Below are 17,727 nucleotides of genomic sequence, written 5' to 3' on the forward strand. Positions count from 1 at the left end.
TTCGACCAAGAGAAATATTTCTTTTATATGAGTATTAGGATTGTATGCATTTTGCTTTCCTCTTTTATTTATATGTTTAAACTATCTCTGTATCAGAGATTAGTTAAAATCAAATTGTAGGGCACCTGGGTGGCTCATTGAGCGACTGCCTTCTGCTCAGGTCAGGATCCTGGAGTTCCAGGATTGAGTTCTACATCGGACTCCCTGCTCAGCAATGAGTCTGCTTCTCCTACTGACCTCTCTCCTCTCAGGCTCTCTCTCTTTTTCTCTCTCAAATAAATTAAACCTTTAAAAGGAATCAAATTGTATTTTTCTCCCTTTCCTTGCTTATTTAAAATTCTATGTTCACCGAATTATGAATTCATATATATATGTATACACACACACATATACACATACATACATATGTATATAAATGACTCTATTCCCAATTTTTTCTTCTGGTCTCTTGATGTAGCACATGAATTTCATTGTAAATATCTGGGTTTCTTTATTATTATTATTATTATTGACTGCAAATACTTCCCTTGTCATTCTTTGCACTGGGCATGGAGGTGAGCTGCCCAGATTTCACTTCAGAAAAATCGACCGTGAGGTCCAGCACTCAAGAAACAAGAAGAGTCACCATTTTGGAAGGGGCAAATGCTCCTGATTAGCAAAGGGGGGTAGAGCTGTTTGTACACGATGACAGCTGTAAAGAATGTGCGTGGAACTGAGGTGATCCATGTAGGTTCTGCTTCCTACCCCCTTGTCCTCCTGTGACTGTGAATGAATACGTAGGCATCAACCTCAGTCTAATGAGCGTGATCACCAAGAGCTCAGCGACCCTTCCAGAAGGAGAGTTTGGATCACAATTCTAGGTAAGCAATCAAGAGCGGCAGAGCTAAGGGCAAGAGGGATGGAAATCGAACTAATGGTGGAGGAGGGAGATCGGACCATCGGTTGTGTCTAGAAGGCTCACAGCACAGACATGGACCGTAACTTGTCTTTTGCCCTGGTTAAGACTTATCTTCAGAGAGAGGCCCATGAAAACTATGGAGGACAAATTCCCTGAAGATGTGTGGATGTGTGCACAGACCAGGTGTGAGCGGTGACAGGTGCAGAAGTGCCCTGTTCCCATCTCCCTGTAAGAGAAGCTGACCTGAGAGGGGAATAGACAGTCTGCCTATACAGCACTGTTATATCTGTCTCACTGTTGAGGTCAAGGTCTCAATCTCCCTGAGCTGCTCCCTGGGCTGCAATGGGGGGGGGGGGGGCAGGGTCCATTGCCCAGGTTATTCCTCTCCAACGCCAGACTCCTCTGAATCTGTCATTTTGCTCAAGGGCATCTCACAGCCTGGCGGAGACTTTGTCAGAGTTTCACGTGAGAAGAAGCCCCTCTGGCTCAAATTTCCATCCTTTCCTCTCTCCTTTCACAGGTGTCCCCAGAGTCTCATGCTTTGAGGGGAACAGAGTAATCAAAAGGACCAATACATTTTGAGCTTGAACATTTTTATGTAAAAAAAAACAAAACAAAACTACAAGCAGTCAAAATAGAAGACAAATGGCAACTCGGGGAAGGATTTGCAACATTTGAGAAGGAGGCTAATAAAAATATTGAAGGCCAAAGTGCCCTGATTTTCGGGATGAAGCACAAATTTGGCTCAAACTTTTTATCAGCAAATGTGTAAAGCCAACTCACAGTGCCCATAAGATAGTAGCAGATGAACTGTTCAGGAGATGCACAAATATTCCAGTACTGGGGCCAGGATGAAATAACTCTTGAGAGTCCACATAAAGAGACCATTGTGTAACATAATCAACAACATTCTTACAGTTGACACAATGACGAATTTCATGTAACTGTTTTGTAGGGTGTCCTGCAAGGCTGACCAACAGCCTCAAACTAAAGAGAGATTCTAGGTTTACATAGGGAAAATATTGTATAGGTGGTCTTTGCTAGATACTTGCCTGACTTAGCTCTGGGGTACATTTTAAAGGATCTGAGGAGGTGACATAGAGAAAATCCTTAATGTTCCTTTATAAATACTGTGCTTCATACCCATAGCTAACAGATATTAGGTAGCTGGGAGTTCAATGCTGCATATCCCATACGTTAAGTTAGGCTGTTCTAGGGATCTAGGAAAAAAAGTGGTCTCAGTAGGACACTGAACTAGTGTAGGAGTGACATCTTTTGGGGAAATTTAAATCTAATGATCAGGAGTTTCTGAAGGAATACTATAGAGTTTGGCCAAGATTCTCTTTAGGAAAGAAACAACATTGAATATGCACTCTCATGCAGGCAGATGGGCCATTAGGTTCCAAATTTCTACTTAATATAACCTAGTCTTAATTAATATTTGTCTGGAAAATGTGTAAAGAAGGCATAGCTAGACATAGTGGCCATTAAACCCACCCCCTGACTCCCAAAAAGCATCCATAGAAAGCCTAGCTTTGAGTACTGTGATTTCCTGATGTTCTTCCAAGCTAAATTATTTGAGTAATGTACGTCAAGGTAGCTGAATGAAGTGACCTTCTGTATAGAATTAATCAGGAACCAACTGAAACTTGGAAAATATTTTGGTTTTTCTAAATTTCAGAAGCTCTCTATATACCCAAGATATTACTTTTTTGTCAAATACTCATGTTCTAAAAATTTCCAGCCTGTATTTTTCCTATTTATGTTTTTGGGTATATTGGTTTTAAATTTTTATGTAAGGGGATGAAGCAATTCTTCTTTTTATCCTTTGCTTTATTCTTAATGGGTCTTTTCTCATCTTGAGATATTCACTTACACTTTCTACTTATTTTATGTCTCTAAACCCATTACTCATCTTAAATGTCTTCCGGTATATCGAGTAAGAATGAGTGTACTCTTCCCATACCCACGGTTAAGCAATTGTCTTGGGGCTATTTAAAGGCTATTTCTACCTTTCCCCAGAAAGTGAAATCAAACTATTACCTTACCCAAGTATCTCCTGAATTAAAAATCTGTTTCTGTGTTTGCTATTCTGTCCATTAATCTATATATTGTGGCATCTACTATACCACACTGATACAGCTATAAACTTAATCATGTGTCTAAACATCAAATTGTCCGAGTTCTACCCTTCTCATTAGTCTATTTAAATTTTTTTCTTGGCTATTCTTGTCCATGTATTCCTTCTTTATAGGTTCCAAGTTAAATTTTGTAGTCTCTGAGAAAGGGCTCCAGCTCCATGTCCCGTGTGTGTGTGTGTGTGTGTTTTGAAAGTGCTGGGCCCCTCAGACTTCAACTACATGTTTTCTATCACAGGTGGAGATGAGATGGAAGGAGGTAAAGAAAAGAAGAGATGGCTTCTTAGTTCCAGTTTGCTCTTTCTAGACCAGAGCTGGCTGTCACTGCTCTTCTCCTGAATTACACAAGAGAAACATATCTTGCCCCTCCAGACATTAACTATCTTCTGAAACCAACCTCATGTATTCTCACAGAGGAGGATCTACTCCTTTAATTAGCAAGACTTTGATCTGATGACTTGTTAAACAAAACAAAACAAAACAAGAAACATAACTGGCTTGGTTATGAAAAAACTATAGTCAAAAATGAAGTACTTACTGTGATGACAGACAGGGCTATGAAGAGGGCTAAGAATGAAAAAACAAACAAACAAAACCCCATAAAACTGCCAGATACCGAACAGAGCTTTGTTTTTACTGTATGATAAGCCTTTAATAAGACAAACATTTATAATATTGGAGATATTTTAAATTTGAAAATTGTAAAAAGGGGAAATAAATTTAATTAGGACATTTTTCTTGCTTGAGATAAGAATCTTGATACCATCTTTTTACTAAGATGTAAATGTCAGGTTTTTCATTGTGATATTAAGTATAATTTTACCTTTGACTCCTTTAGAGACAAAGGATATGTGATTTCATTCAGTTTTATGGTCTCCCAAATTCTTCATAATTGTTACTTCTGAACATGGATAAAATACCTGCATACTAGTATTTATATTCTAAGGCCACTATTCCTAAAGTCTATGCAGAGTTCAGGTATTCCAATTTTGTCATGTTATTAATTATAACTTGATTCATATTAATATTAGCCTATAGCAAACTTTAAGACTTTTTTTCAAGCAAATTGATCAGCAATGAATCTGACATAGGTATGGTTCTGAATCACTTGGTAACCCTAGAATTTTCTCTGAACATACACATAAATATAGCCAAGTAGGTGGTATTATTGATACCTGGGCTCTCAACTACAATAGAAAATGCCACAAATGAACTTTTCATAAATTTTTCTGTAAGTTCTCTAGTGTACCTTGATATACTGAGGAAGATAAGAGTTTTTCCAGTTATCCTATTTTCAAAAGCTTATTTCTTCTTGGCATGTGATTTCTGCTTATTTCTTTGGGCATGTAATTTTTGCTACATTCAGTAGATATGCTTTTAAATGCTACCATCTGTTAAATGTTTTGATGAAATTTTTTCACTTAATATATATCTGAATTTCACAGCATTATTATTTTTAAATTTTTAATTTAAAATCAAGTCCTGTTGAAATGTCAGGCTCATTTAATTCATTAATCTTATTTTATTTATAATGGCACTCACATATACATTTCTAAGTACTGGCAATGGGTTTTACTTTAGTTTATTTTGCAATGAATTTTTAAGTTGTGTTCTTTGACACAGTTACATTTTGCCTATTAAACACAGAGGAATATTTTTGACTTTCACAAAAAGCACAATCTCTCTCTCTCTTTTTAAAATACATGGCTTTCTTACTTCGAATAGAGATATGAGTCCAAATAAATAATTCTCTACTACAAGAAATAATCATGTAAGTGCAATGGCAAAATGGCGGTTGACATATGGCCCCAGCATAAAGGAAGAAAATGAGGAATGACAGGATGGACCCACAGTGAGTAAAAGACTATATGGTATGGCTGGGCTCAGTTCTGCACGCGGTTGCAATGGAGGGCAGAAAGACCCCTACCTGCTGCCGAGTCACTATTTACCTGGCTGCATGAGTGAGTTACATTTTTTAAAAAAAATAACATTACGTAAATCAACATTCTAACAGCCAAAGGCAGTATATCTTTAGCCTCTTGTCCAAATGGCTAAGGAAAAGCTTTCTTCCCAGCTGCCTCACCCTTGCATGGCTGCCTACCTGCCTTAAGTGGGGTTAGCACTTGACACCATTTCTTGTGGAGTTCACGAATTCACATAGCAAATAAGTAATAGGCATTGTTCTAAGAATTGGGAATACCATGGTGAATAAAACAGAAAAATCTCTGTCCTCACAAAAATCCAGTTCTCACGGGGAGGGATAGAAAATAAAAAAATAGGTAAGCAAAAGGTATAAGTGGGTCATAACCATGGGGCAAAAAAAAGAAGCCATTACAGTATTCCAGGAAAGAGCTGGTGATCACATTGGAGGTGATGAAAAGTGGCTGAATTACTGAATTATGGATGTATTTTTGAAAATGAAGCTGCCAAGATGTACTAAAAGTTATGATGTTAAGGTGTAAGAAAAGAGGAGTTAAAATTGTTTATCTGAACAAGTTGAAGGATGTAGCTCCCATTTACCAAGAAGAGGAAGTTTGTGGTGTTTTTGTGATCAGTATTGGGAAGCTTAGTTTTGGTTTTGACTTGTTATGTTTCATATGTGTTTTAGACATTCAAATGAAGATGTTAAGTAGGCAGTTGGATATTTGAATCTAAATTGTAGAGAAGAGGTTTAGACTGAAAATATAAATTTGGTAGCCCTCAGAGTATAGGTAATAAAGACATGTGACTAGGTGATATCTCTAAGAAGTGAGTGTGGAGGTCTAAGGTCTGAGTTTTGGGGAACTGCAATTTAGAGGTTGAGGGTGTGAAGAGGACCCAGGGAACAAGACTGGAGGAATGGCTACTGAGGGGGGAAGACAACAGGAGAGGATGATGTCCTGGAAGCATAGAGAAGGTGGCTGGTCAGGCATGCAGTAAATCAACTGTGTCAAGTAGGTCAAGTAGGGTGAAGACTGAGAACTGATCATTGGATTTGGCAATATGGAGGTTCTCATTGATTTTGACAAGAGCAACTTGTGTCTGTAAGAGAAAATAAATGAGGCAGTAGCTCTGGGAACACAAGAAATAAAGAGGAGTTTTGTTTTTAAGATGGGAGAAATAAAGCCAGAATCCCGTGGCTGATGGTTAAGCCTCTATATGTCCACTTTGTGTCTAGCTCCTTATTAAACCCATAAGAAATACCCTCTTGACCCTAGAGTTGTAACCTTACCGAAGATTAGTGCTAGAATAGTTTTTTTTAAAAAGTAAGATAATGAAAGTATTGTTTTCACAGAGATGGTGGAGTTCAAATTCTTAATTCTTGAAGTAAGTTGGATTTAGGTAGACGAAAAGAGTGGGAACAAAAGAAGAGTATGATATTTGGGAATAGTAAGACTGTCCTGGCTGGAATTCGTATTAAGAAGAGATGAGGTGATAAACAGAGAGAGCTTTTACCAGTAGTTAATTCCAGCTTTGTTATTTTGGCAATGGAGAGCAAAAGAATTAAGTAATCCATCTGCAGCAGCTTTAGAATTAAAAAATAAAGTCTTGTTAATAGTTTTTTTTAGTGACTTTATTATTTGAAAATTCTCTCAGTGTTTTCTCAATAAGGAGTAAAAGCTAATAAAACTAGCTGAATTTTAAAATATTGTAATAATTACTTTTAAATATGAAGATTTTGCCCTCTGGAAGACAAAAATACCTCTAGGTAACCAAAGATTTCTTTTTAAAATGTTCATCTATCCCATTTTTATGCTCTAGAATGGTATTTTAAAAATAAGAAACAAGTAAGTCATTTCTAATTAAACCATTAGATGTTTTACAGTTCATGATATCAACTCTACTTTTGGAAAACAGTCTCTTGTTTATATAACTTTATAGATCTAACTTTTAAGTGAGTTGGGGGAAATCAGAGGCAGAGACAAACCATGAGAGACTGTGGACTCTGAGAAACAAACTGAAGATTTCTTGGGGGGTTGGGTGAACCTGGTGGTGGGTATTAAGGAGGGCACATATTGCATAGAGCACTGGGTGTGGTGCATAAACACTGAATTTTGGATCACTGAAAAAAAACTTAAATGAAAAAATATATAAAATATTTCTAATCTGCACAAGACACTAGAAGGGATTTCATTAGAAGAAAAACAAATATAGATTTAATGGAGCTTTTCAAACAGGCATATCTTAAGTTTTCACCAATCCTCAAAATCACTCTTAATAAAACCAGACTTAGTTTTTGAAATGTCTGAAGTAGTTGTCAGGATAAGTTCTGAAGATAACTACCTGAGTTATCTTTTACAAAAGAGAAGCAGTGAGGTTGAGCCATATGAAACTGCCATTATTTTATTTTTTAAAGATTTTAAAAATTTATTTACTTGATAGAGATCACAAGTAGGCAGAGAGGCAGGCAGAGAGAGAGGAGGAAGCAGGCTCCCTGCTGAGCAGAGAGCCCGATGCGAGGCTCCATCCCAGGATCCTGGGATCATGACCTGAGCTGAAGGCAGCTTTAACCCACTGAGCCACCCCGGCGCCCTGAAACTGCCATTTTTATAGGCTAAAAAATGACAGCGTTGTAATTAACAGCTCAACATAAAAATTCCAACTTGACTCTCCCAGGGTTTGTTAAAAGTTCCAACCTCAAAGTGGAGGGACAATCTAAAGAAGCCACGCATTGTCCTAGAAACTGCACATTCTTTGGAGAACTGGCTTTTATTGAGTATCTATTACATGAAGGTTCCACCCTTGGTCCTATAGTTTATTTATTTACATTAATTATAATCTAGTAAAAAATTAAATATAAATACAGATACACATATTATTAAATTTTACTATACTTACAAGCTTCCTATGCTAACATTTGAAATAATAAGGCACTTGTGGAGAAAAAAATCACTCACCTTTAAAATTGTAACTGGTTAACTTACCTTACAAGGGAATGGTAGGGTGCAAATGTTATTTTATACCAGCACCTAAAACAAATCATAAGATCTAGCTTAGAGGTACAGTGAATGAATGGTTTTAGGCAAGGCTATGTTGGCTATCCATAGAAATGGGAAGGTCTGGCAAAGGAAAACGGAAGGATCGTGGTAGGTTTGAGTCAAGCAGGTCCCTTCTGGGACCAGATGGTAGATGTCTCAGTGCAATCTATCGTAGGGAGGGAAAATCTGAGTTTAGAGAGTCTCTGTGGCTTTATCTCAATTTTAGTGTGTCAAAATATTCTGCTAAACATCTTTTTCTGAAGAATGGTATGAATGAGCAATGCTAGTTAGAATCTGAATCAATGCAGAAAGGGTATCAAAACCTGTATCATAAAGAGATGCTATCCTTACAGCAACTTCTACCACAATCACCTCTTACCCGTAATACTCATTAAGAAAATTAAATGTAAACAATATACTTTAATTACAAAAGGACTATATTGCAATTATTATATATAATAAAACAGTGGGGCATATTAAATGAGAGCACGTGATGAAGCAAGGGCTTGCTAGTTAAGTTTTAGGATTGAATTTGAATAGGAGAGAAAACATATTATTGGGCATCACTACTGGAAGACATAAGTGCTTCCAAAAAACAGAAATGCTGGTCATCTTTCTTTTTCAATTGTTTCATCACAAAGAATCTTTTTTAGGTGATAAAACTTACAAGCTAAATTAAAATGCACTCTACTCATTGGCAAGCCACACCAGCAAGAATAATGTGATCATGGTACTTGGAAGTTTTTGATTTATAACTATACTATCCTCTACTTATAAGGCTGCAGTCTAGGAGGCAGAGCAATGAATCATTACAATTGTCTATCTGGGAAATGTCAAAAGATTAAGTAAGGGCAGAAAAAGAGAGAAAAAGAAAGAACACACATTTCTGTCTGAGAATTATTCCACAATTAATGGGAAGAGATCACTGGCACATAAATCCAGTGCTAAATAAATAATAATTAAAATTTTAATATCTTCAAGTAAGACTTGAAGATATTTAATAAATAATTACTAATAAACCACAGTGCTTAAACTTCCTGGGTGGAAAGGCAGATTATCCTCTGACACCCTGATAACTAAATCATTCCTTATTCAACTATCACAGTGACCTCTCCCTATGCACAAAGAGTTTGGAAAAGCAAATTCAAGCTGAAGAAATAAATTAGAAATTTGAACCAATCATGAATGGATCCAGATTTTTAAAAAAAGGACACATACAGTTTAATCGATACTTTGCCCATACAAAAATAAGCATCCACAGAACGTTTATTTACTGTTTAAATTACTCCATATATTCATATACCATGAACAGAAAATATATTTTATCCCACACACAATAAGAGCAAACAAGTGCAATCTTTCAAACATTAAACGTTATAATCAAATCTGTACAACAGATAAATAAATTTATACCTCTAACAGCTTGTAACAAAACAAGACAAAAAAACATAAATTGCCCAAAGTCACCGGTTTACTTAAAATTCTACTTATGGTTATACGTCACAGTCAAAACAGCTTGAATCTTTACTACACTGCACCAGTTAGATTGATAAATATATATTTTTTAAAAACGGGGGGAGGGGAGGTAATAGGAAATACCAAAATGATTATAAAGAGCTTTCCAAACACTGGAAGTACTATACAGAAATTAATTAGTTGGAGGAAAACATATTAATTGGATCCACAGGGTAACTGGTATCACACTGGCATAGCTTAAGGAAAGGAAACAAATGGACGAATGTTTCGACTGGAAAGAAAATTTGGCCTTTTTATAAAAAGAAGTGACAACAACATCGAGAGTGACAAAACCCTGTCATGGAGCCTAAAACAACTCTGTGAGACAAAGTGTACAAAGATTTAGGTATACCTGAAAACCACAGTCCGGAAGAAAAACGATGTCAGGAAACAGGTAACATCAGCACGTGAACACATATAAATTAAAGGCATACTGTTCATCGTTCCACACCATTGCACATATGGTAAGAAAACAATACTGCAGCATTCTGGAGTAAGAAAGTTTTCAGAGAAGTAGGAAGTTCCATGATGAATACAGGTGTAGACAATCTAATTACCACAAATTTAGTAAAGATCAAAACACTCAGCGGTGCCACTAAGCTAATTAAATTATGTTTTTACTGGAAAGATAATTATTTCCCTGCCTTCGTGTTAACTTAAAATCATTTATAAATGGAAATACACAGATCCAGTAGAAAAGACGTTTCACATGCAATCCTACACAATGCACTCTGCTTCAACTGGTTTTCAGTATTTCACACTGGAGACGTACATTTCCGATATATACAACCACATATGTTCAACAGACGCCACCGAGCTGTCCTGTGCCACAAGCGTTTTTAATTTACATATACAATTATATCTCCAGATAGACGCTTTTCTCCTCTAGGTAGACATAAAATTAGCCTGAAGAGTTTTAAGTTTCTTAGGATTTTAGGAACCTAATGCCTTGACTTGTCTTGAATCGACGATAAGATGAGGAGTCCACAGAAAAATGCAGCTATACATGCCAACCTTTTCAAGAGAGATGAGTTATCTTTAGGAATAATAATCTGTGCAAGATCATTAGTGATCTGAGAAATTTCGTGCGCCACACAAACAAATATGAAAGTGCTGACAATGATGTTGAGCATAGGGTTTCCGGGTATGAGTACCAAGATGCCTCTGGTGTCGGCGGCCAGCCATATGTGATATTGGCAAATAAAGAGCTGGAAGGAGAGTATTTAAAGTTAGATATATACAGAGGGTCAACGACTACATCACAATTTTGCCTACTTTAAACATTTCCTAGCATAATTATGTTAGAAAGCTTTTTCCAAACCATTTACTTCTGTTCCACTCTTGGTCCTGACTGTAGTCTGCTCTTCAGAACTCCTACTTGCTGAAGCATGGCTTCAAAGTCCCCAAGAAATCACACAGGGATCTTACAACTGGAAAACACACACACACACACACACACACACACACACACACACACAGACACATTTTTAAAATTTTTTTTTCTTTTTTGCATGACATAGAAGACAGCTGACAGAAGGATTTCTGGACTCTGGTCTTTTGACCCCAAATAAAGAGTTACTATGGGTCTGTGCACATATGTGCATACTGCATATTTACACATATTTGTGAATATATTTCTTACGTGGATATATCCAAATGTTTCCAACTACATTTGCCTGTTCCCAAAGTATACTGCAACTTCCACGTGAGTATACATATTAGTTGACACCACTACAACTTTATTTTTCTTTCTTTTGAAGAGTGGTGGGCAGCAAAGCAAAGTTTATTGAGCCATACTACAAAGCTCCCGAAGAGGGAAGGGACCTCAGAGGTTGCCCTACAACTTTCAATGCAGTTACAAATGTGGTTCTTTCATCACATTGTTTCAAAATATCAGAGAGTAGAAAAATGCAAGCTACCTCTCAAATATGACACTATACAATTTTGGTATTTTACTAGAAATACCAAATTATAAATTCATTCATTAAATAAAAATGCTCATGCTCCTATTATTAAGGGGATAGCAAAACAAACATTCTTTTATTACTGAATGACTTGGTAAGTCATTCTTGGTTAATAATTCTAAATTCTATTCAGTCTCACTTATGAGACAAGAAAACAATAGAACATTTATTAAAGAACTCAGAAAAATTTATTTTCCCTATTTTAAGGACAGCTTAATAAATCTTATACTCTAAAATATATCTTTTTTTTTCCATTTTATTTATTTTTTCAGCGTAACAGTATTCATTCTTTTTGCACAACACCCAGTGCTCCATGCAAAACGTGCCCTCCCCATTACCCACCACCTGTTCCCCCAACCTCCCACCCCTGACCCTTCAAAACCCTCAGGTTGCCCCAACCTCCCACCCCTGACCCTTCAAAACCCTCAGGTTGTTTTTCAGAGTCCATAGTCTCTTATGGTTCGCCTCCCCTCCCCAATGTCCATTACTATGCAGCCATCAAAAGAAATGAAATCTTGCCATTTGCGACGACGTGGATGGAACTAGAGCGTATCATGCTTAGTGAAATAAAATATATCTTTTATTAAACAGATTAAAATCTGTTCTGTTTGCTCATTAAAATGTTCTACTTTGAATAATAGAGCTCAGAATATTCAGAATTTTTTTAAACCTACTTTAAGGTTTTAAATAAGTCATAGTATTTCATATAAAATGTAATAAGGTTAAGAAATTTTCCCAAATTTCCAATCATAATGGTGAATTTTATTAGGATAAGTATTGATAAACTAAATTCTAGTAATATTTAATTATGGAAATGAAGGACAAATCAAAATCCCTTCAGCTCAACTTCATTTATATCTATTTATAAATTTCATTTCAATCTATTTAACTTTTTTCTTTTCTGATCTCAGCAATTTAGTGCTTAAAAGCTTAAGACAATATAAAGAATATTTGAAAGTCATCTATATCTAGTTATTTAAATAAGCTTTTAGAAATATACTACTTTATTGCTGTTGAAAGTTGAGTTTCTTCTCTGTATTTCCATAAAGAACATAGCTTTGATTTTGTAAAAAAATGTATTTCAGATTTACACACGCACACACACACACACACGTAACACTTGGCTGTGTAAGGTCAAACAAAATATTAATGTACCAACCTCTAATGAAATTTTTCCAAACCAAGCAAAAAATGAGCTATAAACTGATCGGGCATATCCAGGGATATTCCTTATTAGGATGAAGGCTAAAATCTAAGGAAAAACCACAAAGGCAAAATAAATAAAAAATAAAAGCATTTGCTTTCCTTCAAGTGATAACTTTATTATCTATGTTCTTGAATTTGATATATACACATGTTTGGTTTTTTTTTTTTTTTCAATAGGGAAAATTTTAGCAAGTTATTTTTGTTCTAGACTCTGTCCAAGCTAGATTTCTCAACATGTGGTCTGTATACCGGGTATTAGTGCAGATTTTAGGTAACACACGGCTGAACAATTTTATGTACATTTGAAAAATTATAAATCCACCTGAGGCCCTTTGTGTAGAAAGAAATGATATCATATTTTTTGTAGGCAAATTTTAAAAATCCCATGATACAATTTGGCTTCTTCCATAAAGTATCTGCCTGATTGGCAGCAACATACTCCCCTCTTGCACTCCTCAAAAGCCCCTTCCAGTAACAGCCATGTAAATATGCTCTGAGAAATGGCACGACTTTGAAGGTGTCCTCATGTTTGCAGTATGTGGCCAGGCAGATGACATACTGAACTGCATTCACATGTCATATATTTTGCCCTTTCGATCTCTTCTCCCTAAAGACAACCTCCAGCTTTTGGGCACCTGGCCTTCACCCTTCTCCCACATCCTTTTGTACCAGATGGAACAATCCTGAGTTTTCTAAACCTTTCATTCAGTGTCACATTCAGTAACTAGTTTATCAAGCAAAGAAGTCTCTTTAGAATCTACTGTCCTTATAAAGAAGCAAGAAATTGTAAAGAAAAAACTGTTTTCGCCTTCACAGATACCTTTTAAAAACCTTTTTTCATAAAAAGATTGAAAAATCTATATTTCAGAGAAAAATCCCATATTTGGTGTTGATCACTCTGGGCATCTGGTCAAAGGATCTTGGAATAGGCCTCTGGGATGCATACAGGATGAGCAAGTAGGAGATCTGTGGGTCACTCTATCATTGGGAAAAAGGAAGCAAAGTGAACTACTCAGGTACTGTTAAGTTGAGTGACTTTCATGGGCAGCAGCGTCAAAGAGACTCAAGTTTGAATCTGGCCTTTGCCTTGTATTAGTTCTGGGACTGAAGGTGAGGTGATTTATTTACTCCCTTAGGTCTGTTTCCTCATCCATATGAAGGGATAAGATTTACTTTGAAGGTGGATGGGAACATTAGATGGGAAAACATATATAAGGTACTTATAACATGCATTGTGAGCCATTTAAAGAAACATATTAGGTAATTAACAGCAAAGGGGGTATACATAAATGGTAAAAAATCATAAAGGTGAGACCTAAATAAAGCTCTCACACATGAAACCCTTCAATGAGTTATTATTGTATTAATAATTAAGTATTATATTGTATTAATTAAAGTATTAATAATACTTTATTATTATAATGTATTGTACAAACTGTAAAATGCTAGAAGAATGACACAGATAAATACAAATCACTAGTCTGAGCATCAGAAAATCCAGGAAGAGCCCTAAGCAAATCACTTTCCTTTCTTCTAACTTTAATCTACCCTTTCTCAATGTGTACTTTCTTATATTCCAGTCTGCATTTCGTCATACACTTAGTAAACGATGTGATCAGGGGAATAGAAAAATCAAAGAAATGCTAGCCATGGAGAAGACAACTGGGGCTTAGGGAGTCATCATTATTAGCTTGATAATGAAATAATAACAACACTTAAAATTTGTTTAGCAGTTGTAAGTTGCTAGGTACTATGCTAGCACTTAATATATATTACTTATAGTTAACCACCTGTATGCTGTTCTACAGCAAGCCTTTCTGGAAATTTCTATCCAGACTGATGGGCAAAACTAAAAGGTCAGGATTCAAGGACTGATCTGTAAGAGTGAAACAGATAAAAGGGATTAAGAGTATACTACCTTTTTTTTAAGATTTTATTTATTTATTTGACAGAGAAAGATCACAAGTAGGCAGAGAGGTAGGCAGAGAGAGAGAGAGAGAGAGAGAGAGAGAGAGAGAGAAGCAGGCTCCCTGCTGAGCAAAGAGCCCAATGTGGGGGCTTGATCCCAGGACCCTGAGATCATGACCCGAGCCAAAGGCAGTGGCTTAACCCACTGAGCCAAGAGTACACTATCTTGATGAGCACTGAGAAGTACATAGAATTGTTGAACTATTATATTGCACATCTGAAACTAATATAACACTATTAACTGTACTTTTATTTTTTTAAAAAAAGGATTGATCCATAAGCAGGGCCAGGCTGAGAAAGCACTTTCTTACAAAACACTGGGAATCTTGTGCATGTTAAACTCCTAAGCCCCCTCAGATAAGTATGCTAAGGACATATAATCATATATGAATTTTTAATAATCACATCCATACCTACACTCCCACACCAACCTCACCTGTTGGTGTCTGAGAATAAGAGTGAAACGTGATAAGGATGTAAAATTTGGGGTTCCCTGGATGCCCTGATTTTTACAACAGGGGACAAGCACCCTTGAAAAGAAGTAGCTGCTGATAAAATTAGTGCTTGCTTCAATTTGTGTTCCCAGTCCATTCTTTTATTCTGCAACAGAGGACCTGAAGCCCTCGCTGGAAAAGTACTAAGGAAATAGGAGTGTGCAGAGGGCAGTGACTGGAAAGGAAGGTGATAAGGCTCAAGAGTGCTTGTGAGTTTTTCTGTATAGCCACTCTTTCCCTTAGCTCTCTTTCTATCACTCTGTACTGGTGCACTGTGAATGGTAACACCTCCCTTCCATCAGGAGTAACAGAGATGATATCACATGCATTATGCAAAAAGTTATTGGTGAGCACTACTACTGTCTACAGAAGTCATGAAAACACTACATGAATACAGTACAATGTTTAAAATTTCATTATCAATTGTATTTGAAGAGTCTGTCACATGCTTGGTTCTACGGACTATACAGAGGTTTGAGGGAATAAGAGTTCTGCAGTGCAGAGAACGTGAGACCTCAGAGCAGATCCTCTAGAAATCATCCTTGCTCCTCTTTACTGCTCAGTTTTTAGGTCTTGGCTTAGACACTGCTTACTCCAGGAACCCTGCTCTGACACCAGGGCGGGTTGGAAAGAAGTCCCACCTGTTACCAAAGCACCCGGTACTTAACTATCACCACACTACCACCATGTCCCATAATGAGCCACAACCAGAGGGACCTCTGCAAAATGCCAGGCTGATTCGAGCTGCTCCTTGCCTCTGGCCACCTCCCCAGTCACTAACACAGACTTCTCTAGACTCTGGTTCTCGGAGCTGTAGCCCAAACAGGCCTTCTTCAAATTCCCTCAATGCAAATATGCTCCCTTCCCCCACAGGGCCCGAATTCCTGCTGTCTGCCTTCATCCCTCCATTCTATACTTAATTTTCCCAGGGAAATAATTTCTGACCCCTGACCACACCTTGCTTCAACTCCAACTAGGTCAGATCCCCATATTAGATTCTCTTGTAATATCATGTACTATTAATCATTACACAGTGATTCTATGATTACTACTTATAACAGAAGAATGGAGGCTCTGGGAGGACAGGAACTAGGTCTGATTTGGTTACCACTGTATCCCCCCAGCCTGATATCTAGTGCATAGTAGATATTAAATGTTAAATGAAGAAAAAATGTCCGATGAATGAATGCTGATAGGTCCATATCCCTGTTAGAACGTAAATTCCATGAGGGCAGGAGCTGTACGCATCTTAACAATGACCTTCTTACACATGTATGTACATGTACATACAGCATGGGACTGAATACATTAATAGTTATGATTAAGTAAGTAAATGAAGAAATAGGAGTAAATGAGGACAAACCAAATATGAGCAGAACTAACATTTTCAAAGTGCCTCCTAAGTGACCAATACCAATCATTTCCATACATTCAATATAACAATTCTTTAAAAGAGATTTTAACATCCCTGGACAGTAAAAGAAGGTAGGGCTTAGGAAGATAAAGTAATATACCTACGTCTTATAGTTTGATCTCAAATCTCACTGCCTCTAAAGACTGCATTCTTATCAAGAATTAAGAAAAAATTTATTTTCTAAATCAAGACAATTACCTGCACCACAGACACAGATGGGTGGAGTTCATTGCACTCTGCTTTGTTTTTACAACTGCTAGCCCAGATGGAATAGGTCTAAACCAAAAAAAACATATGGATCAGTTCAAGAAAACAGTTAGGTCTTCATAAGGCAGCTTTCTCAGCATCTTTACATAGTTTTCTCTGCTTGTTACATTATACTCCATGATGCTATTTAAAAACTTCAGTAAAAACTGCCCACACGTTTGGTCATCACTTGGTTTGTTCAACTGCTCAAATTACAGAAAGCAGAGAAAGAGGAGCATAGGTCTGTGCTTTTCTGGAAAGAGTGATCATGACACAGTGATGGCTCATCCTGTCAAATATCTTACATTATATTTTTCCCCAAATTTATTACTACTTTAAAAATTTCTATTTCACTGAATCTTTAGTTATTCTTCATATTTAACTTATACATACATTTTCTTGGCATTTTTGTTCAATTAGAAAACTACGGAGAAAAAGGATCTTTAAAAGTAAAGACTTTCTATATTAAAAAATTGATTAAATTCCTATTTCTTAAAGTTGATTTTCTGTACAATTTAGGACTTTGAAAAATTACCAGATTACATTTTGAAACTTACCAAGAAAGAAACTACTGAAATAAACAATAGAAAATTGGAAATTTTGTTTGAAAAAAGAGGTTCACCCTTTCCTTCGGAAAGTACTTGACGCTTCTGTAAAGCCAGATAGATGAAAGCAAACAACATTCCATGAAAGACTACCTGAAAAATAGGAAGAGAAAATTTGTTTTAAATGGCAACTTTTCAGTAAATGGCATAAATATTTGGTAAATGGGGACAATATGTACAAAAATAAGTAAGTTAAAAGCTTAAAGGCTGAAAGTTTTGTTTTGTGTTTTTTTTAAAGATTTTATTTATTTGACAGAGAGAGAGATCACAAATAGGCAGAGAGTCAGGCCGGGGCGGCGGGGTGGAGGTGGGGGGGAGGTG

General features: G+C 36.5%; 1 protein-coding gene across 1 annotated transcript in view; it reads right to left on the reverse strand.

The window, feature by feature from the left end:
• Nucleotides 1-9,219: 9,219 nt before the first annotated feature.
• CASD1 (CAS1 domain containing 1) overlaps nucleotides 9,220-17,727 on the reverse strand; it is a 57,349-nt gene continuing 48,841 nt past the window's right edge. The window contains exons 15-18 of the mRNA XM_046021426.1: nucleotides 17,359-17,499; nucleotides 16,754-16,831; nucleotides 12,633-12,725; nucleotides 9,220-10,717 (exon numbers count right to left, since the gene is read on the reverse strand). Coding sequence (XP_045877382.1) covers nucleotides 10,451-10,717; nucleotides 12,633-12,725; nucleotides 16,754-16,831; nucleotides 17,359-17,499 — 579 coding nt within the window. The 3' untranslated portion in view covers nucleotides 9,220-10,450. The remainder of the gene's footprint in view (nucleotides 10,718-12,632; nucleotides 12,726-16,753; nucleotides 16,832-17,358; nucleotides 17,500-17,727) is intronic.

Source organism: Meles meles, chromosome 10 (genome assembly GCF_922984935.1).
Source record: "Meles meles chromosome 10, mMelMel3.1 paternal haplotype, whole genome shotgun sequence".
Taxonomy (NCBI): Eukaryota; Metazoa; Chordata; class Mammalia; order Carnivora; family Mustelidae; genus Meles; species Meles meles.